The 22081-nt window shown below is 42.1% G+C and overlaps 7 protein-coding genes across 11 annotated transcripts; 4 read left to right on the top strand and 3 right to left on the bottom strand.

Annotated features, from left to right (window-relative positions):
* Positions 1-443: 443 nt before the first annotated feature.
* RB195_017407 (uncharacterized protein) lies at positions 444-662 on the bottom strand (the record flags this gene model as incomplete). The annotated part of the gene is made up of 1 exon (XM_064184397.1): positions 444-662. The coding sequence occupies one exon, from the start codon at positions 660-662 to the stop codon at positions 444-446; it is 219 nt and encodes a 72-aa protein (XP_064040278.1).
* Positions 663-781: 119 nt separating this feature from the next.
* On the top strand, positions 782-6001 carry RB195_017405 (uncharacterized protein; the record flags this gene model as incomplete). Of its 3 annotated transcripts, XM_064184395.1 has the most annotated exons (5): positions 782-1935; positions 2223-2738; positions 2858-3159; positions 3275-3384; positions 3644-6001. In XM_064184395.1, 5 exons carry the CDS (start codon positions 782-784, stop codon positions 5999-6001), a joined length of 4440 nt encoding a protein of 1479 aa, XP_064040274.1. The 3 variants fall into 3 exon arrangements, with proteins under 3 accessions (XP_064040274.1, XP_064040277.1, XP_064040275.1); XM_064184393.1 differs by lacking the exons at positions 782-1935; positions 2223-2738 and having other exon boundaries at positions 2976-3159; XM_064184394.1 differs by lacking the exons at positions 2223-2738; positions 2858-3159; positions 3275-3384; positions 3644-6001 and having other exon boundaries at positions 782-2140.
* RB195_017406 (uncharacterized protein) lies at positions 2242-2814 on the top strand (the record flags this gene model as incomplete). The annotated part of the gene is made up of 1 exon (XM_064184396.1): positions 2242-2814. One exon carries the CDS (start codon positions 2242-2244, stop codon positions 2812-2814), a length of 573 nt encoding a protein of 190 aa, XP_064040276.1.
* A 170-nt stretch (positions 6002-6171) lies between the features above and the next one.
* RB195_017404 (uncharacterized protein) lies at positions 6172-7201 on the top strand (the record flags this gene model as incomplete). 2 transcript variants are annotated; one of them, XM_064184391.1, is made up of 2 exons in its annotated part: positions 6172-7024; positions 7098-7201. In XM_064184391.1, 2 exons carry the CDS (start codon positions 6172-6174, stop codon positions 7199-7201), a joined length of 957 nt encoding a protein of 318 aa, XP_064040272.1. The 2 variants fall into 2 exon arrangements, with proteins under 2 accessions (XP_064040272.1, XP_064040273.1); XM_064184392.1 differs by having other exon boundaries at positions 6181-7024.
* Positions 7202-7327: 126 nt separating this feature from the next.
* On the bottom strand, positions 7328-15663 carry RB195_017403 (uncharacterized protein; the record flags this gene model as incomplete). Its single annotated transcript, XM_064184390.1, has 11 exons — positions 7328-7415; positions 9069-9171; positions 11121-11262; positions 11594-11803; positions 12839-12956; positions 13018-13141; positions 13209-13304; positions 13711-13816; positions 13947-14052; positions 15160-15257; positions 15532-15663. 11 exons carry the CDS (start codon positions 15661-15663, stop codon positions 7328-7330), a joined length of 1323 nt encoding a protein of 440 aa, XP_064040271.1.
* A 234-nt stretch (positions 15664-15897) lies between these two features.
* On the top strand, positions 15898-16245 carry RB195_017402 (uncharacterized protein; the record flags this gene model as incomplete). Its single annotated transcript, XM_064184389.1, has 1 exon — positions 15898-16245. The coding sequence occupies one exon, from the start codon at positions 15898-15900 to the stop codon at positions 16243-16245; it is 348 nt and encodes a 115-aa protein (XP_064040270.1).
* Positions 16246-18902: 2657 nt separating this feature from the next.
* On the bottom strand, positions 18903-22065 carry RB195_017401 (uncharacterized protein; the record flags this gene model as incomplete). 2 transcript variants are annotated; one of them, XM_064184388.1, is made up of 16 exons in its annotated part: positions 18903-19014; positions 19071-19209; positions 19303-19415; positions 19482-19606; positions 19665-19793; positions 19877-19989; positions 20070-20191; positions 20261-20361; positions 20428-20532; positions 21012-21112; positions 21174-21257; positions 21322-21461; positions 21517-21632; positions 21709-21828; positions 21902-21974; positions 22061-22065. In XM_064184388.1, the coding sequence occupies 16 exons, from the start codon at positions 22063-22065 to the stop codon at positions 18903-18905; spliced, it is 1698 nt and encodes a 565-aa protein (XP_064040268.1). The 2 variants fall into 2 exon arrangements, with proteins under 2 accessions (XP_064040268.1, XP_064040269.1); XM_064184387.1 differs by lacking the exon at positions 22061-22065 and having other exon boundaries at positions 21902-21973.
* Between the last annotated feature and the right edge of the window lie 16 nt (positions 22066-22081).

Here is a 22081-nt window from a genome sequence, read left to right as displayed (position 1 = left end):
TCCGCTCATCTATGTCTAGTCGTATTAGAGGAGCGGTTTGAAAGATTCCGTTTTTTCACGACGATTTCAGTTGCGACGCGCCACTCTTGTACACGAGCCGCATCCAGCTGCGCAGCGGTCGAAAGTCAGCGAGTTCTCCTCGACCGCCTATTTAAAGGCATCACTCCACGAATCTGAGAGTGGTACGGATTTCAGGTGGAGTATTTATCTAACCGATAAAATTGATCACATTCTTCCAATACCTTTCGCTATAGCATGGATTAATCATTTTCTTATTTGTTCATTGTTTTGTCTACAATCTATACGATGAGCCATATTCATATTAGTCATATCTCCAGAAGACAGACAAAATTAAATTCTTGGATGCGTATATAAGCTCCGCATGATTGTTCATATGTGGTTCGCAACAGCCCACGAATAAAGCTTCAAGCAAGGATCAACGACTAAATGGCGACCACGCGACCGAAACTGTGATCTTCACCCACGACTACCACATCAGGCTCAACAGTAACCGCCAAGTGTCCCCTTCTACCGCAGCCGCCACCAGCATCATCAGTAACCGCCGGGTGTGCATTCTTCCCCCACACAGTGTCCATCGTCATCAGCCACACGTATCCGCCGTCGACCACGACTGTCCAGTACCCGCTTCCAGCAAAGCTCATCGGATACCTGCTTTCATCAGCAACTACTACGAGTACCCGTCAGCCCGTTTCGCCAGCACTCGCAAAGAGACCCTTAACGACTCCAGTCCACTTCATCGCCTCTTCAAATACTGTGAAAGATGACCGACTCACCAACCATACGCCGCCAAATCGGAAAACTCTCAAGACAACTGCCGAGACATATTGGAGCAATCTACGACGTCCTTGCTGACTACGAGCTGACAATCGACAATGTGCAACTCAATCATGTCGACTCCAATGACCTACCAATGCTGCGCAAAGATTGCCTGAACGCCCGATCGAATCTGCTCATCAGCTATACCAGACTTGAGCAACTTCACCAGAACTGGATCTCACTCATTGCCGCAGACAAAGAAGAGGAAATGGTATTCTCTCAGTACATCGACAAATATGGAGACTATCGTACCACTCTACAAGAGGCAGTACCAGTTCTTGAGAAAATGGACACCGCTCTTGACGCAATCGAAGAAGAGTTCAAGAAACGCCAATTTCCGCTTCCAGGTTTCATCCCCACTACCCCGGCAACATCAGAAGCTCTCTCCCTCGACTCGCAGAACCCGAAAACGGAACAACGGAACGACATCTCAACGCCAGTTCCCCTCCAAACTGAACAAGTGGTGCTTCCACATCATCCTAGACCCAGTATGATCGACCAATCCTCGCGAAGCCTTTGCAATTTCGTCGACGCATCGCTTCTCAGTAAAGTCGATCTTCCGATGTTCAGCGGTTCGATCCTTGAGTTCCAAGAATTCTGGGAACGTTTTTCCACCTTGATCGGAAATAAACCGCACATCGATGACGCAACCAAGTTTTCCCTGCTGAAATCTTCACTCAAGGGAAGAGCACTCCACTGCATCCAAGGCCTCCCGATTACATCCGCCAACTACCACATCGCGGTCGACATTCTCAAAACGCACTTCGACGATCGAGTGACAACGCGACATGTACTGTTCTCCAAATTAGCCAGTCTTCCCCCATGTGATCCAGCAGGAAAAGAGCTACAGGTACTTTATAACCAAATGTATGCTCTAATACGACAATTTTGCACTTATGAAGACGACAGCAGAGAATATGGTCCTGGAGCTATTCTCCTAAACAAGCTACCGCGCCACGTGAGGAGCCGGATCTACGACAAAACCAACAACCAAGCCAATCTCACCCCAACAGCACTCATCCGCATTCTCACGGACATTGTCAGGAAAGAATCCACGTTGCGCGAAATGGAGTTCCAGGAACCCGACTCTACGAACAGGTACACGTATCACGTCATTCGTAATCAAACGCAGATAATCCGTTCAAAGAAGGTCACACCATCCTTCCGTCAGAAAAGATGCAACTTTTGCTCGAAGATGAATCACAACTCTTTCAACTGCCAGACATATAAGACCGCATCAAAAGAATCCAGGTCGCAAAAAACAACCGCCTCTGCTTCAACTGCTTGTCGGGAAATCACCTAACGAAGGATTGCACTTCGAAGAAAACGTGTTCTCATTGCTCAAAACGACATCATACCTCACTCTGCTTGAGAAATTCTCCCAGACCACTCGCATCAACGACAATGGAGACGCCGCCTGTTCAGGCAGCTAATGGTAGCGAACATCCTAACCAAATTCAGAAGAACCGATTTCATCGACCATCACAGCGACAACCTCACGAACGGCAGGGACACATACACTTCTCCGAACAACCTTCACTCCCACCTAACCTTGCGGAACCAGCCACTACCCTTCACACCACTCAGCTACCACAGGGAGCAGTCAAACCTCCACTAATGTGTGCCGACGTCGCACTTTTCAACCCAGACGACGAAAGTAAGGAAACTCACGTCACAGCTCTACTGGACACAGGAGCTTCCCAATCCTACATCTCAAACGACCTGATCGAACAACTCCAACTACGACCTTCGAACCCACAACGAATCACAATGTTCACGTTCGGAACGGAAGAACCAATATCAGTGGAAGCCACTAATCACGAAATCGGCATCCGCTGCACGGACAACACCACACATCTTCTCCACGTCCAAGCACTACCTGTGCTAACCAGGGAAATCAAGTACGCATCGATCCTCAGAGAAAATGAAGACAATCAGCACCTCGTCAGAAAATCGCCACGCCGAAGCTTCTCATAGGTATGGATTACCTTTGGGACCTCGTTTTTCACGATCAGTTCAGCATATCTTACCTACCAAACGGATATCGAATCTTCGAAACTCGAATCGGCAAAATCGTAGCGGACAACACCTTCCGACTCAACGCCTCGAATGACGTCGTCTTCACCTTCTCCACTTCAATGACCAATCCTGCTCGCCACTCCGACTTGGTAGAACTCGTTGAACGTTTCTGGTCAAACGAATCTTTAGGAATAGTCGACAATCCCAATCAATCCGATGATGACAAGTGCTTGGAAGACTTCAACAACTCAATCAAGTACAACGAGCAGGAACGACGATATTCGGTAAAACTTCCATTCAAAGGTAATCCATCAGAACTACCAACTAACCGCGATCTCCTTCTCTCGATTCCTGTCGAATTTGAAAGCCCTTCAAAAGAATCCAGAATACATGAAGAAATATCACGAAATCTTTGCAGACCAGCTAAAGAGAGGTATAATAGAAGAAATCGATGAATGCCGATCAGCCAACATTAGTCATTACCTCGCTCACCATGGTGTCATCAGCGAGTCGAAAAAACACACGAAGGTACGCTGTGTTTTCGATGGTTCAGCAAAAAGAAAGGAGGAATGAGCATCAACGAGGTACTCCATAAAGGACCAACCCTACTACCAGACCTACTCGGAGTTCTTCTTCGAACAAGAACAATGCCAATACTGGTCTCCAGCGATATTGAAAAGGCCTTCTTGATGGTAGAACTTCAGGAACAGAGTCGAAACTACACCCGATTTTTCTGGCTGCGAGATCCTACAAAACCAGCAGATTGTTCGAATATAGTCGTCTACAGATTTCGTCGCGTTCTCTTCGGCCTCATATGTTCCCCGTTCCTACTTGCTGCAACCATCCACTACCATCTTGCAAGTACAGGAACACCGCTCGCGAGAAAAATACTGCGGAACATCTACGTCGACAACGTATTTTACGGAATATCATCTGTGGACGAAGGAAAACGATACTACGAAGATTCGAAACAACTTTTCCAGAACGCAGGAATGAATATCAGAGACTATGTCAGCAACAATCAGGAACTGAACAGATTCATGGAGGAACAAGAAAAATCCAAAGTCGACGAACAATGCAAAATCTTAGGCGTGACATGGAAAACTACTACGGACGAATTCAAAATACACCTACCAAGATGTACAACAGGAACAACATGGACAAAAGGAGAGTGCTACAAAAAGTAGCAAGCACCTACGATCCCTTCGGTTGGATCTCACCAGTCGTACTCGTGGGAAAAATTTTCATCCAAAAATTGTGGACGGAAAATATCACCTGGGATGAATCACTACCACAACACCTGCTTGAGGAATGGACGCAAATCAGTGAGTCGTGGACCTTGTCTTCGGTGACCTTTCCACGTTTGCTAATACAAAACAACGCACCCGACGCAAAATACGACATCCACGTCTTCACCGATGCGTCACAGTCCGCATACTCCGCCTCTTCCTACTTGCTGGAAAAGATCAATGGTCATCCGAAACGAGCAATGCTATTGGTTTCAAAATCACGTCTGGCTCCGAAGAAACCTCTGATGACCATACCAAAACTGGAACTCTCGGGTCTACTCATCGGCGCCAATCTACTCCACTATCTGAAACTCCATTTGGACATCCCGATAGACCGATCTTTCCTGTGGTCGGACAGCAGAGTCGCTCTCTCATGGACACAGTCAGACAAGGACCTTCCCATATTCATACGTAACCGCGTTCGAACAATTCGAGAAAAGGCTAAAGATGCAATATTCCGTCACATACCAGGTTCACTAAACCCTGCAGACGTTGCAAGCCGGGGATGCACAATCAACGAACTGATTTCCAACAATCTCTGGTGGAATGGACCAAGTTTCCTCCTCAAAGAAGAAGACACGTGGCCAAGCGAAAAGATTGACTCAGATGCCGAAGAACACCTTGCATCCACCGTATGCTGTACTACACATCAAGAGCCAGAAAATGAACCGATGACACCAGTCATGGAATCTGAAAGGTTCAGCAAATGGACCTATATGCTGAGGACACTCGTGACGATCCTCACCTTCATCACCAGACTTTCGACGAAGGCTACCCAACACTTCGGAACTACGAAGAATGCTTTAAGATCCGCAGCAGAAATAATTCTATTCCGAATGGCTCAAATCGAGGACCCACCCTGCAGTGATCTGCAACGTCAACTTACACTCTTCAAATGCGGACGGACAAACTTGTTCAGAGTTCGAACAAGAATCTATGAGTCTGCACTACCTCCGGAGACGAAAGAACCGATTTTACTTCCACGTAAAAGCAACATCACCGAACTATTCATCCTACACGTCCACAAACTGAATCACCATTCTGGAACAGAACAAACGTTAATCGAACTCCGAAAATCAGTATGGATCCCCAAAGGAAGGTCAACAGTGAAACGCGTCATCAACAAGCGCTGCTTCCTTTGCAGACGAAACAATGCGAAACCCTTCAAGCTACCGGACTTCCCTGCACATCCTGATTATCGTGTCAACAAACCCAATTATCCCTTCGAAAACTGCGGACTTGATGTCATGGGACCAATGAAGTACAAATCCAAACATGGGGAAACCAAAAAATGCTGGATCCTACTAATAACCTGCTTGAACTGCCGTGCCATCGTAGTCGACGTTATACGAAGTCTCTCATCAAATACATTCCTCCATTGTCTACGACGCTTCATTGCCACGAACGGGTGCCCGAAAAGAATAATCTGCGACAACGCTCCCGCATTCAAGGCTTTCGCACAAACACAATCGGATGAACCCATGAACGAGGAAAGAGCAGAAGACTTACTGGACTACTGCGCAACCAACAAGATCCAGTTCAAGTTCATACCTGCGTTCAGTCCGTGGCAAGGAGGATTTTATGAACGGATGATAGGCATTTTCAAGACCGCCTTCACGCAAGCCACAAGAAATCGGACACTTCTCATGGACGATCTACACACCTTGGCAAAGGAATCAGAAGCCATTTGCAACTCAAGACCTCTCACATACGTGAACGACCAAGAAGACTTCTTGCCTTTACGCCCAGTTGATTTCATACGTCCCACAGCTCGTCTATCTTTTCCCCGTCTGCTCAATGAAGACGATGAATGGAGACCACACTACACCACAAGAGACGATCTGATTAAAGACTGAGATTCGGACTCCAAATTCTCGAGACCTTCTGGAACAGATGGCAAGTCGAGTACCTGACGTCCCTACGCGAACGACACCAAATTTCTCACCCGTATCCACGGATTCATCAAAACGATAAACCAGCAAATGGAGAGTATGTCCTCATCCACGACGACACCAATAAGAGAGGCATGTGGAAAATGGGACAAATATGCGGATCATCCGACGGATATCAGCGTTCAGTTCAAATTCGACTACCGTCACGACTGATAATAACAAGGCCTATCAACCTTGTCAGCCGCTTCGAAATCACTTCAAATACAACCACTCAAGAAGAGACTGCAACTCAGAACGAATCAACGGAAAGAAGAACTCAGCCTCCGATCCATCCTATGGTCACTCGGTCCAAAGCTAGGCGACAACAACTAAACCTACCCTTGTTCATTTCGATCATGACAGCTCTTCTACAATGCGTTATTTCGGCCAGTTCTCGCTGTCCTGAAGAACTAACGCTGGACAAGAAAATCATCCATGCAACACCGTGCGTGACAAATGGAGTAGCGGTAGCAGTGTATTCGAAGGAGGACACAAGGAAGATCTGCTGGTTTCCAGTGACATGCCCTCACGGCGAAATTCGTGCTTCCTTCCAACCATCGAAAGATCTACAACTATGTGGACCAAAATGTGAATGTCCCAAATGGTCACAATTCTGCTCACACTACAGCAACTCTCGCACGGTGCAGTCAAAGGCGCCGAACATCCCATCAGAGTTTCTTCATTATACTCCTGACGAGGTCTGCTCCTTCCAGCAATCAGACAAGTGCAGCCAGAGGAAGAAAATAGGGACATTCAACCAAATCGAACTCTACGATGGCACATTGCTCCTGGTACCCCGGCTCCAAGTTTCTGTGAAGGATTATCTGAATTCCGACGACTTCATATGCATCGATTCGGAAGGAAAGCTAGTTCCTGCAACGCGTCCCTACCAAGGAACTTCAATGTTTTGCGAACAACAGCAATGCAGTGACGGTGCCAATAAATTCTGTATGTACGACACACCAATCGCGCTGTATGACTTCAGCAATACGAGATCCTCAGATTTTCTGATCCCGATCAGGGCATGGGGAACGACCACGAGAGAATTCTATCCCCATAACTCGGACGCTCAGGCTCAGACCGTCTTCATCTCAGCCAAGTGCTCAAAAGGAGGTGTGGAAATGAGATCAGATCGAGAAATCGACAACATAGAAGCCTGCATAAGCTCTTACTGCGTCTTTGCATCCCACATTTCGACTACGTCACTATTCTTCCCGACGGAGCTAGTAGTTTTCAAGTACACCGTCAAAATCACGGCATGGCAAAATGGTCTACGCGTTCATCACTCCACTGTAACTTGCCCTTCACATCCAATATGCGAAGTTCTTCACTGCAGCCTCTGCATAGAGAAAATCTACAATACGCAATGTTGGACAAACCTTGACATCCTGCTGATAACATCAATATGCCTCCTCTTGTTGTCATGCTACTGGATTCTCAAACCATTCATCTTCGTCATCAAGAAAACGATGAAGCTACCCCTCCGCCTTATCAACTTCCTCTTCAACCTTAAAAAAAAAAAAAAAAAAAAAAAAAAAACCCAACCACCCCCCCACCCCAAACCTACCCCCAAAAAAAAAAAAATCCCCTTTTTTTATATTTTTTTAAAATGTTTTTTTTAAAAAAATTTTAAAATAAAAAAATTTAAATTAACCCTGGTTCCTTTAAAAAAAAATTTTTTTTTTTTTTTTAAACCTCCAAAAATTTCTAATTAAAAGTAAAAAAAAAACAAATTCAAATCATTCCTATATTCGTATACGGCAAAGTAGATTATGGGGAGGGAAGTGATTCCGTCTATTTCTCCCTAACTGCCGTAAAAAACGGCCCGGAAGATACGGCTTCAGGCGTTCTGGCGCACTATTTTCTACAAGGAGTTCGACTGGCGCCAGCCTTGTGCGGCGCCGCATCTTCCGGGCTGTTTTTTTACGGCAGTTAGGAAGAAATGAACGGAATCACCCTCTTCTCCATAATCTACTATCCCTTACAAGAATACTCCAGCTGAAATCTGCACCACCTCACATTCGTGGGGTGATGTCTTTAAGTAAATCCAATGAAAAGGTTGCTTAGGGGACCAGAGCGTATACATAGAGGATCGTTCTAACGCTCCTTGTAAGAACTGAAGCGGTTCCCAACCCGTTTTTTTAGGACAATTGAGGAGAGTTGAGCGAAACCACCCTTGATCACGCAATCAACAACTCAATCTCTTGCTTATTCCCTCACCACGTCACATTCGAGGTACGCTGCCTTTAATTTGTCCGTCATTACGTCCATTCATGTTTGGCGGGGCTGGGCTCTCCACCTGCAACCACTACTTCCCTCTTTAACCCGTCCCTTCCTTGGCATAAAAGTACACTACAACACATGCAATACGTCCCTTTACTACAGCCGTCACAGGCTCATCCGCCACGGAAGGAGCTGCACCCAACTTCACTAGTTGTTTAACATGTACGGCGACTCTATGGTGACGCTCCTCTATTCGCTGGCACGATGGAAGACCATTTTAATTGTGAAAACTTCATATATCGTCCCGTAAAGACTAAAGAGCTAAATGAAAAGGCCTAACCAAACAGAAAACTGAATGTCTTGCGCACACGAAACTCCGGCACAAAGGAGGCTGCGCTGCAGTCCTAAGCTCGGAAATTACCTCCAGTCAGCTCTCTCTCTTTTTAGTTAGATAGTAACAGCTTGATAATTGCCACGGAGAAACTCTTGACATGATTCCTAGAATCTGTTAATGGAACAACAATTGATAGAATGAACTGCGTTATGTAAGAAGCGCGACTTCGCAACGGTCGAAGCGAGATGGAAAAAGAAAGGGCACCACGGGAAGAGCGCTGAGTACCCGATCGCATCCTCAGCTGACTACTTCAAGATTAAGCGTCAAGGGAAATCGGAAATCAAAGTAATGACTAAAATGGCCAAAATATAGAAAATATGCGTTGTAAAGATGCATTTGCAAAGAAAGTAACAAAAAGTATGGACAAAAGCTCACCCGTACTCCATCAAATATACATCAGAACCTTTCTCGACGAATCTCGAACCAAACATTACATTGAGAGTAAATACTACTTGTGTTAGATACGCATCCTTTATTTCTAAAAAGGAAAACTGGTTATTTTGTAGACAGAATTTAAAGAAAAGAACCTAAACCATATTGGAATATCCAGCTATGCCTGAATGTTTGTATTTCTGAGCAAAACTAAATAAATAAATAATAACCTTTAGTAAGCAAGTAGCCATTTAGCCAAATGCTACTCGGTCACCCCATTAATTCATCGGGATTCAATCCCTCTGAATTAGAACAAGGAGAGCCTTTCTGCGGTGCTTCGTTGAAGAAAATGAGTTCTTTTGAGAAAGTAGATAGTCAGACGGTAAACCTGTGTATAACTAGGATATGATCCTTACAAAAGTGACCCTTTTCCCCATCGTTCCCCTCTCATCCTCTACAGTCGTTCATGTGCAATTAAAAATTGAATATAATAAATAACATTTAAAAAAATAAGAAGTGAAATAGAAATAAGTAAAATAGAAAATAATTTAATATGACGAATAGGAGGTAAAATAAACACAGATATATAAAAAATAAAGTTACTCGACTTGGAGCTGACTTTAGCGCGCTAACACTGACCCTCAATGGGAATGAGGATAGCACCGGTACGGTACACCTGAGATGAAATAAATATTTATAACTTGACGCTTTGAAAAGAAAACCTAGGGAAGCTAGTAGGGGCTCATTTTGTTGCAAAAAGTTTGCACTGTGAGTCAATTAAACTGCCCTTCTTAGAAGACATACGCGGACACTCACCACTATAGTACCTGTAAACTATACTACAATCGGAGGTTCGAATCCGCCCTAGTGCTCACCAAGCCTTTTATCCCTCCGGGGTCGATAGATTGGTACCAGACCTGTCTGGGAATATAAAAACACTGACGTGACACATCGATTAGCCACCGCAAATCAATGTACAGGCCAGTTACAGGTTCGTGAACCTCAAACGATTCTGAATTGAAGTGAACGTGGGGGCGCATCCCAAGCGGATTGATTAACGCCAGAAAATTTATTCTTATTCTTCATCTTAGAAGGCGCCTTGGGTTTTCTAAACTCAGTTGAGAATAAGTTGGGAATTTTAGCAAATTTCGCAGCTCTTTCTCAACTAACTTTTGAGAGAATGAATAAGAGTGCAAAGTAGGTTAACAATATTCACATAGGAAAAATTCTTGTCCATTTTCTTCTCCAAACTGAGTTCCTGCGAAGTATGAGCTGAGTTATCAGATTTTATTCAAAGTCGCAAACATTTTGATGTGGAGCCAAATGAGAATTTTCGCGCTTTTCCTCGCTGCTTACCACGGTAACACTATTAAAAAAAATTCGAAGTCGTCTTTTGATGGAACATCAAAGATAACCATTAAGTGGAAGTTTTTATCTGTGTAAGGTAGAAGCGACAGATTTTCCATAAACATTTGCATATGGTTCTATACACCCGCAAAATTGTAGTGAATGGAATTTACTCCGAGCTTTAATATTAAACAACTCGTGCAGCCTACTTTGCACTTATCTTAGCTGTAATTCTAGTTGTACATGCCTTCTTTCGTATAGTAATGACTTTCCTTTTTGAATATGAAATCGTTGTTGATTATGAAATATGCTCATTTCACTCTTTTCTTCTAAATGCAAAAAAAGCACCTCTGCCAGGGATCGATCTCTGACCGTTTTAATAGAAGTGACGCTATGCCACATTACGCATTAATGTATTATAGTGAGGCCTACAGTCTCTTAGTTAATAAAAAGTGACTTGCTCAATCATTCGTTATGACCTCCTCTCTCTGCTTCCACTCCCTCTTATGACCTTCTGGTGAGAAGAATCTCAACGTACGCTCGGTCCCTACCGTTGTCTCTTGCATTTTAAACACTTGTTTGACTTTGGCAAGTCTTACGAGCAGCCAAAATTGAAGCAAAAATAAAGCGGCGCATTTTTCAGGATAAATGGCCTTCTCGCGTATACTGAACCCAGAAAGCAAATATGCATGACTATCTTTCACTAACTTCCTGACTTTTTGTCCTCATAATATTTATCTCGTACTTCAGTCGGATGAGCAACCATAAGAAAAGCACCAATGTCGTACGTATCGTCGCTTTTTTGAAAATTAAACTCGTCGCGTGTTGAACTGCACATCATTGGTCTCGGCTGGAAAAAGCTACTCTTTAAAAACATGAAACATGCTATATGTAGTCCAGGAATGGAAGAGTTAGATTCAAAGCGGACATACGTAATATCAATGCGCAGGTTTGAGCAATTTTTGAGGTGTGGATTTCTGCTACTGAAAACGCTGTGTTCTCAGTGTCAGCTCAATGTGTGTCGTTTTGCCAGTGTCATTTGCAAAAACTATACATCTTGCACTTTTCTGCGATGTGTTTTTAGCCGTAAGAGAGAACCCCTTCGCACCATTTTGATGATAAGAAGTGAATGAAGAATGATCTTTTTAGAAATTACAAACGAGTGAATAATAATCACTCACAGTACAGTCTGATAAAAAGTCTCGAAAGAGTGTGTCGTTCCTTACGAAAGGCGGTGCAAATAAAACTCCATCAAACAGCAACTTTTCATTATCTTCTAATGATCGTTGTCGTGCAAGAAGATCGAACGCGTTGACAGATCGTAAGCAATCGACAACTCGTCCAAGTTCCACCAAAGGCGTAGGATGAGGACGTTTCGCTGATTTGGTGCACTGAAAATCAATATCAATGAGAAATTGATGTTTTTTGCGTGAAAAAAAGCATTTATACAATGATTAGGATATACTGTGCATATATAAGCAAAATAATGCGGAAAGATAAGAGAACATAAGGATATAAAATACAAAAAATCGCATCATAGATGTGGTTGTGTTCGATCTTCCCAAAATTTCTGTCACTCCCCATGTTGCGATCAAAAAACAGCAAGTTAATTTTTTTAACTTAAAACTAAATAAGACGTCTTCAGTTTCCATCATTTTTATGATAAACTAGAGAATTGTAAAGTAAAACATTATAGAAACAAAAATTGTAGGAACGTGACTTTTTGGTTGGAAATATGATAGCAGAGTGCATGTGTACGACAGTAATCGAAGAATGACTCTCCCAGCAGTCATAAAATTTGCACAGTACAATTTTATCTTTAGATGTAGGCCGTATCAGAGATCATTTGAAGTTATTTCATCTATCAAATTTGATTTAAATTTATCCCATTTTTTAATCTTTAAATTACTACAATTTTTTTTAAAACATGCTTCACGGATGAACTATGAGTTTCTGTTGGAGTTACTTACAACTCTTTATTTTCACTCGTCGTATAGGTACATTCAAAACTGAGGATGAAGGATAAGGGATAAAGGATAAAGTGTCTGGCGTTAATCAATCCGCTTGGGATGCGCCCTCACGTTTACTTCAATTCAGAATCGCTTGGGGTTTACGAACGTGTAACTGGCCTATACAGTGACTTGCGAGGGCTAGCCGATGTGTCAAGTCAGTGTTTTTATCCTCGTAGACAAGGCTGGTGCCAATTTATCGACTCCGGAAGGATGAAAAGCTTAGTAAGCACTAGGGCCGACGCGAACTTCCGATCGATCGTGCAGAAAGCAAAACGGTAACCTCAACCTTACAGACTGCGCTACATCTGCCTTATAAAATTGAGAGTGAATAATATTACCATTTACAAGCGATTGAAAGAATGAAATAAAGAAAAGATAAATAAAATGGGAGGAATTATTGATCGAAATACCTACCCCTACTTCATATGCTACTCTCCAAGTTAAATCTCCACGAATTGTTGAATTGATATAGTTCAGCGCAGGACTAGTAGCAATGAGTCGTTGAAATAAGCGCTTATCAGGATCTACGATGCTAGAAACTACGAATTTGTTACGAAAATTAAGAAAAACGCGTGAAACAACTGTGCACTTACCTTGACACAGCAAGTATCATTGCAATGCTGCCACCTTGCGAATGTCCCATCACGGTGACTCTTGTCGGATCACCCCCAAAAGCTGCTATTTCACTATGCGTAAAATTTAGACCGGAGATAATATCTGTCGAACGTATGTGTTATTCTCCAAAAAATTGTGCCAGATAACCTATGTTAAAGTGGCTAGTCACCGTAAAGTGCAAGATTTCGTGGCACAATGTCGTCTGTCTCGAACGCTAGCACACCAAAAAATCCTAGTCGAAAAGCGGTTGTAACAAATACGATGTCTAGAAAAAAACATATCTAAAAAAAGTAAAGAAGAGTTCAAAAAGTTTTTTTTTGCATCTACAGGATTTACTGACGGAAGTTAACGGGTGAAATTCTGAGACAAAAACCTATACCTTGAGGATTTTTACTGGTGCGTGAAAATTAAATTTGTGATAATCTTCAAAAAAAAAAGAAAGTTAGTTTATAGGTAGTTCACTTTCGTAAAAAAAGACTGTAGAATAAAAAAAATTCTTCTAGAGAAAAAAATTAATTCTAAAGAAGGTGAAATTATCTGTACTTACAGAGATCTATAGAGATCCTTTTACGTGAAATATTGTAAAGCTAAAAAAATCCTTCTAAGATTCCACTCTCCGATTAAAAATAATCGTTAGAAAATTTGATAAGATCGCTTGAAACGTCGTAAACCTTTTGACGAGTAGCGGTCGGTGATATACTGGTCATCGAACATAATCGCAGACCCCTTGTATAGTGCACCTCCATGAATGTAAAAGATCACAGGACAAGAGACAATCTGTAGTGAGAAATTATATTGAGAAATTCCTAAGAAAATAGTTAAGCTTGTTTTCCTGCAATATCCTAAAAACAGCCTAATGATAAATCCTAATTCTAAAATAAAGCAAATACAAGAATTAGACGCTTACTCCTGAGCGGCATCTTTCGCTAGCGAAAATATTCATGTATAGGCAGTCCTCACTGATGTGTTCTGCTTGATTCATGGCAGTTGAAGAGTTAGTTAAACATGCAGCGCTGAAAATATTGGTAAAACGATGAAGGATAAGGTGCCTGGCGTTAATCTAAGCTGGGAAAGATACAGTTAAAGTTAGTTATCACCCCACGAATTTGAGGTGGTACGGATTTCAGGTGGAGTATTCGTATAGGGGATCGTAGCTTACGGAGAGAAAGGTGATTCCGTCCATTTCTCCCTAATTGCCGCAAAAAAAAACGGACCGGACGATACGGCTTCGAGCGATCCGGCGCGCTATTTCCTACAACGAGTTTGATTGGAGCGCGCCGGCCTCATGCACGCGCCGCATCTTCCGAACCGTGTTTTTTTACGGCAATTAGGAGGAAATGGACGGAATCACCCTCTCTCCACAATCTACTATCCCGTATAGGAATACTCCATCTGAAATCCGTACCACCTCAGATTCGTGGGGTGATGCCTTTAACTTCACAATAATCAAATAAAAACGATAAAGTGGACGTCGTTGATAAATCCGCTTGAGATGCGCCACCGCGTTCGCTTCAATTCAGAATCGTTTGATGTTCGTGAACACGTGTGTAGCCTTACAACGACTTGCGGGGGTGTATCAAAGCAGTTTTCTTATCCTCCCAGACAAATCTCGCACCAATTTATCGACCCCCAGAGAGATAAAAAGTGTTGTGTCTCTGAGGCGATTTGTAGACCGTAGCAGATACACTATTCTTATCAACTCTACTTCATTCGTTCCGGACACATCGATATACATAGGTGAAGAAATTTTCAAGAGGAATGTAAGCGATTTCCAAGGAAAGAGGGGTGTAGTTGTAAAGATAGTGAGACGAGCTGCTTCTAGGCGAGACCTTTATATACAAAGGGAGAAGTCCACGAGATGTGTATAACGAGAAACGTTTCGAGAAAAAATTCATGTGAGAAAAATGTGGGGATTAAAAACTATAAAAGAAGAACTGGTAGCGCGGGCTAACATTAAGGATATAGATAGTTGTATTCAACTATCCTATTAAAGCTCTTAGATTTGTTTGGTTTTCGAAGCAACTGAACTAGCCCTTACTTATAATTCCTAACAAAGTCTTAGCCGATAAAAGCAGAACAAATAAATAGGCAACAATAGAATCCTTGTAATTAATCGATACCTGTACTGCTTTGCTGATCTCACACCTTCCCATGGTTTTGGAGGTATAGGCAGTTTGAATCTGAATTCGCCAACTGGAGGTTGCGCGAACGGCACTCCCTAAAATAACAAACAAAATAGTGAAAAGTAAACAAATCAAAAGCAAAAGCAGATATCCGTAGCATTGATTACATAAATATAAATCTATATAAATCTTGCAAGAATAGAAAACCGAGATGCTCTTTCTGAAAAAAAAAGAAGTGAAACCTCATAGATTTGAGTAGTTTTTAACCTGGATCTCTAAACGCTCTAGATGCTTTCTCACTTCTTCTATACATTAACAGTGAAGTTCTCCGTGTTTCATTAAAAAGACTAAAATCAAGAAAAAAAAAACCTTGAATATCCAGCATGTGGTATTTTTGATTGATTTGATTGGCATGCCTTCCAGAAATCCATAGCTTGTCCTAACCAGACGTGGTTCGAGCGCTGGCAGGAATGCGAATGAAAGGAAGACGCAAAGATTCATCGATGAGAAAGGAACACAGTATGCGGTGGGAAACAATACTGGAAGCCAGCGATAAGAGGAACATTTTAGGGGACAAGCGGCCAAATGACATTCGTTACGTTCAGCACGTAACTAGAATACGTTGTATTCGAACACATTGTACTCAGATTACTCGAAATCAGAATCACTCGTCTCCACACTCTTTCCGAAATCGACTATTTGGAAAACAACCGAAATCCGGCAAAATGCTTTAGGATGCATAACGCTATCCTAGCGATTGACTGTGGCGATGATGGTCGTTGTATTTGTCATATCGCTTACAACGCCTGTGAGAATGATAGTCTTTTTCAGTGTCACATAGTGTCACATAGTATACCAGTATCTGCGGTATCTTCACTCGTTTTCCAAGAAGATGAGCGCTCCACAACGTTGTATCTTATCTTGTATTCTTGTGCCGTAGAATGTTCATGTCGTCATCAGAACGAACGACAAATCCCAGACAAAATTGTCGGAATCGTCGCGAAAGGAGCGACCATCACAAAAGGACAAGGAGCACTTAAACAGCACCCTTACATCCGCACACCTCGAGTAAACCACAGCTAGCAGTGAAGAAGACCGACCTCACCGCAAGGAACACAAGAACAGCCCCCAACAGCAATCCAGCTGTTTCACAACACTTTTTGCTACGTCGTGTTATCTCGTCATTAGTTATGATATTCATAAAAGGCATCACCCCACGAATCTGACGTGGTAAGGATTTCCGATGGACAAACTCTATACAGGGTCGTAGATTTTGGGAACAGGGGTGGTTCCGCTTGTCTTTCCCTAATCGTAGTAAAAAAAAACAAGGTGGGAAAGGTTTCACTTTTCGCGACAATTTCAGATTTGACTGCATACTCAAGCGAAACTAATGATAGATTGCTGAGGGGACCAGAATGTATACATAGAGGAGTGTTCTAATGTTCCTCGTAGGTAATAAAACGGTTCTCACGCCGTTTTTTAGGACGGTTAGGGAGAGATTAGCGGAATCACCCCTGATCCCGGAATTTGCAACTTCATCTCTTGCTTGTGTCGTGGATTCCCTCACCACGACAAATTCGTGGTAAACCGCCTTTAAATGGTGTTTCTGAGGGAAATTAGTACCAAAATTGTAAATCACTGAATCACTGATCAGTAAAAATCCTAGATATATTCTCGTAATTGTTCACTAGCCACTGTGGCTCCGCCATCAATCACGGCACCACGAACGCCATAAATACAAGACACGATTCTTGACTGGGAAGCATCCGAAGAAGCGAAAACCACTTCATTTCTCCTTTGACCGTACTTTCCCATTTCATTGCGTTTATTTAACATATATTAGCTCTATAGCTTTGTTTATTAGATTGCGAACAGCAACGTTCCATCTAGTCTCTTCTGCAACCGAAATAGAGGAGCTTTTTAAGGAGGCTATAGCTCTTTTTTTTGCACGTATGTCAGTGGAATATCCACAAATTTAAGTATTGGTAGTCTACGTAACTGGAAATTTGCGACCAGTGCTAATGACGAAATATTTTGCCGTCGTTTTGTTTGCGCTTTTTTAAAAGTACTTTTTTACAAGTAACAAAATTTCCACATTGGATGAGTAGCCAAAGATGGAAACAGAATTCCACAAATTGGAGAGTTGGATGGAGGTATCGTTGGATCAAAGCCATATGAAGCGTGGTGTAATTGCGTATGCAGTTGCGGTCAAGTTAGGACCCTTGCTAAATGAAGCTGGAATACAGAGAATAGAAGAGTCAAATTGCACCAAATTCAGCGCAGCCAATTACTCAGTTGTAGCAGAACTCAGGTCGTTTTGACTTTACGTCGAACGAGAAGCGCAATAGTGTTATGGTTCCAAATAATTTATTTTTTATCTTCATGCATGATTTTCTAACTGCATCTGCACTTTTCTTTTCCAGTAAGTACTCTTGATTGCCGAAAATAAGTAATAATTAAATATGCTGTTGTAGAAATCCTTTGCACGCGCTATAACCATTTTTGCCGTAATGCAAATGAATGAAGAAATTCCGTTGATTCGGCTTCATGTACTACGATTTTCGCAAGCGACCTCTACAATGGAAGCCATAACGAACTTTAAACGATATTGTTAGCTGTTAAGCATTCAAACAGAGACTTAGTGAACCATAACGACGAATTTTGACCAAAAAGATGGTAATTAGTTAATTCAGCTAATTATGAATATCATCGTAATTACTTACATTAATCAACTAAGCCTGCTTACTAGCTCAGATCTAAAAAACCTGCTTAACTGGCCACTATTTTTTGTTTGGGCTCTCCCTCAACTCGCTCTCCTCCAAAAGTTTTATTTGACTCATTTTTTTTTAGTTCTCGGTTTTTTTTTCAAATACCATAATCAATTATGGAATTTTTTATGCATCATAATTAACGTCCTCTGTCTTATTCGTCGAAATCCCAATAACACATGTTTCATAGTGCCCTCCCCCTCTTCTGCACCCCTTCTGCTCTGAAAAAAATCCAGAAGAAAGAATCCAGAAGAGAAAGTAGTGGAGGCCCTTTTGCACAATTTTAGGTGATTCGGACGAAAAATGTGAGGAAAATGTGATCTCCACCATAAACAAGAAGTTGATGTGGTTGTAACGCTACGCTCTTCTAAAGACATCGCTAAACGAATCTGAGGTGGTACGGATTTCAGGTGGAGTATTCTTATAAAGGATAGTAACTTATGAAGAGAAGGGTGATTCCGTCCATTTCTTCCTAATTGCCGTAAAAAACGGCACGGAAGATACGGCTTCAGGCATTCTGGCGCACTTTTTTCTACAAGGGGTTTGACTGGAGGGCGCCAGCTTTCTGCGGCGCTGCTTCTTTCGGGCCGTTTTTTTTTACGGCAATTAGGAAGAAATGGACGGAATCACCCTTCTCTCCATAATCTACTATCCCGTATAAGAATACTCCACCTGAAGTCCGTACCACCTCAGATTCGTGGAGTGATGCTTTTAACTACACTTACTTTGCGCAAGTAGGGCATCTGATTGCCTGTACAATTGAAGAATTCATACATTTTCAATAACTCACAAATACAAATGTTTTCTTCTATTTTTTGCCATATTCTATCCGTTGCTTACTACTTCTGATTTTTTCAGAGTGTCTGTAGCAACGACGAACAAGAAAATATCACATTTTGATCAATGCTTTGTTCGTTTTTTGAAATCACAGAAATGTGAGTCCATGCATGCATGAGAGTTTATTTTTTACGTTTATCTTCCAGTTTCCTGACAAAATCCGCATTTTTTCGCACAGTATCTCCTCTTGATCCGCTCAGGAAATATGCTGTTGCAGAAATCCTTTACACTCATTAAAATGGAGCACCTGGCAGAAGATTGGTCAACGTTTCTATCAATGCCCTGAACGATTGCATAACTTACTTCTTATCATCTTTGCATTTAGGCCCAGAGTCAGAATCAGTGCCAGGACCAGAGCCAGAGCCAGAATCAGGGCCAGAGCCTGATTCTGATTCTATTGTATACGTTGGCGGTGTTGTGGGCATCGGTCGACCTCCGGGAACTTAAAAAAGAAACAATGATAGCAATTTAAGCGGCTAGTATATACTCGGCATTGAGGGGATCCTATGCTCGTTTCAAAGTTGAAGGATTTTACCTATGCGATACTTGAGAACTATCTCTGTTTCGTAGAGTCGGTTATAAGCCATAACAGGAACTATATGATAGTTTGACCTAAGAGTTACTCCAGCGTCTTCATCGGCGCAGAATCTGAACGTGACCACTGCTTGAGAACGTTCCATCCGAAGAAAATCTTTGTTATTAGCGGATTCTTACCGGTAGCCGGTTAGGCGCAAATCTGCGTGAGTTTTTATCTCAACCCCAGCATAAACGCAACCATCATTAGCAAGCCCATTAGTGATTCTCACAATTTGAACTTCAATGATAGAGCCTTCCGGTGCCTGAGAAGAATGTTCGAGGACAATCTATATCAATGGAAAGTCGGTAATTTGCAAAAACCTTGATCCAGTAATTGCATCTCATAAAATCTTCTCTGTCCTGATCACCATATCTTTTATCTCCGACGTTGATTTCAAGTGTTTGGTAGGAGTCCTTGGCGTCCACAGTCGCACCACAACCTACTTGTGGCTGAAATACTTCCAATATATACACTAGATATAATTTCCAAAAATAAAATCCAAAATTTCCAAAGAATGAAATTGTGAAATTACTCTTTCATTGCAAAGATCGCCTCCAAAACCGCTAGGACAAATACATCTATTGCAGTCTCGCGGATGAGGAAATCCTCCCATTTCACACTTTGCGGAAGTCTTAAGGTCGCAGTCTAAAGCGGAGAACGAGGAATGCTGTTGTTAAAATTGAGCAGTCGAATGAATAAAGACTTTCAACCGCATGAAAACCTACTAAGGCAATTGTAATGTTTGTTAACCATGAGCAAATCGTAAAAGGAAAGAAAAGGTGAGCCCAAAGTTTGAGCATATCTCGTATCTCTTGGGATTAGTGATTGTAATTCGTAGAGTGAAGCACTGAAAAAGCATTTCTAACAATTTTAACATGAAACTGTAACTCTATTGGCAGTTCTCAATTTTGCATACGCTCTTGCATTGTAGTGCATTATACTTCCATAATCATACGGTACACCATAGTTCTCATTCGTAGCTGTAGATTCTTTGTTGAACTGGCTTTTCCAACCGGGCTATAGTAATCTTGTTCAGGGTTTTCAAATCTTCATTCACTGATGAAAAATGGGAAAAATTATCACCTGAATATAGTCAATATTGACGTAGACGTAGTTATCTCGATCATGCCTTGATTGTGTATGGAACAATCCAAGAGCGTGGCCTATTTCATGTACAGCAATTCCAACCTATGTTGAGCATATTATCAAAATGTTTTGAAGTACCACGATCTTCGTACGCTGAAATCCACTAATAACGCGAACGCTTAACGCTGCGCTTAAAAAGGGAAATGAAGCACGGTGCAATTGCATAAGCGGTTGCGCTCGAAGCGGTACGGAGAAGCACAGCGGTTAAGATCGAGTGAGGACTTCTGCTACCGCCGTTCATTGCTGCTGTTCGCTATAGCCCCACTTCGATTCCAATCGCTATCTCCACCGCGCCGCTTCGAGCGCAACCGCCTACGCAACTGCACCGTGCTTCACGTCGTTTTGACCCGACTTATGATCTGGTCAAAACGGATTAGTTCCGTGATTGGTTGTGCTAGAAGTAGTGCGGCGAAATCTTCCGCAGTTCCACCGAGTTAGTTACTTTTCGGTTCCACCGGGAACATCGAACGCCACTGCAATACAACTCCTTTCGTTTTGAGGCATCTATATCCCGTTCTTACCGTGCCACATCCATATCCCAGCGATAGAGGTTGTTCTTTACCAAGTCTACCCACATACGACCAACAACCACTCTGAGCAACAACGCGGATCCTGTCAGTTGCTGTAATGTTACAGAGTATTGTTTTTTAAAATTATCGTGGTAACCTCTTTTTATACTGTACCCAAATAATCTTCGCGGAAATCAATGCACGTGTCCTTCGACCATTCCTGGGTAGCCTTTCTAAAGATGTTTGCATACTCCGTACCTATGAATATACATAGAGCACGCATACAAGGGAGCTAACCCATTAAAATTTTTCAAAAACGAACTTAAAGAAGACCAGTCGAAATAGAAGCTAACTCCATCTTGCCATATCGTTTTAGGATATTTTTCATCACGGAACGCTTGTCTTTTCGTACGATTAGTTTCTTCATGCTCTATGCCGGAGATAATTTCTTCGGCTTGGCGGCTTTAAAAAATACGTTTGAACAGGGAAAAAAAAGAAGAGCTAGCGTGAGTCAAACTTCGTCAACATAATGTCGCCTTGATATAAAAGTTTTCCAAGTTTGCTTCTTCTATTGATCTCGTCGATATTGTCTCCTTCAGAGTGTACTTGCTTCCTTTTGAATGCAATCACTGCCTGTAGTCCAGAGCAGAAATTCAACGCAATATGCCATTTAAAAGAAGCGGGATAACGTCAGCATTACTGCTTTCACCTTAAGCTTCGCTCGAAGATTCCTTTCCCTTGCTGGTGATAATTTTAGTTGTCCTTCTATTTCGCTTTCGACGTCTTCGAATTTTCTGTGGATAGCAAGAACTTTTTCTTTGTCCAGTCCCTAAAATTTAATCCCACTAAAATGTGGCCTTTCTTGATTTCATTCAAATTTTATCAAACAGCTTTTTTTTTACGTTGGATGCAGAGCTTGGGAGTCCATCGCTGACTGAGGGCGCAAGGAGAAGAAAGATAAGGATGATGGTCATTCTGAAATGAAAATTTAAGGTGTGTTTCATGAAAAGGGAATATTTTAACGAAAGCGTAACATGAAATGTAGCTAATTAAATCTTCACCTCATAATTTCGCTGCCGCTG

This window comes from Necator americanus, chromosome II (genome assembly GCF_031761385.1).
Source record: "Necator americanus strain Aroian chromosome II, whole genome shotgun sequence".
Classification (NCBI taxonomy): domain Eukaryota; kingdom Metazoa; phylum Nematoda; class Chromadorea; order Rhabditida; family Ancylostomatidae; genus Necator; species Necator americanus.
This window is presented reverse-complemented; position numbering and strand designations above follow the sequence as displayed.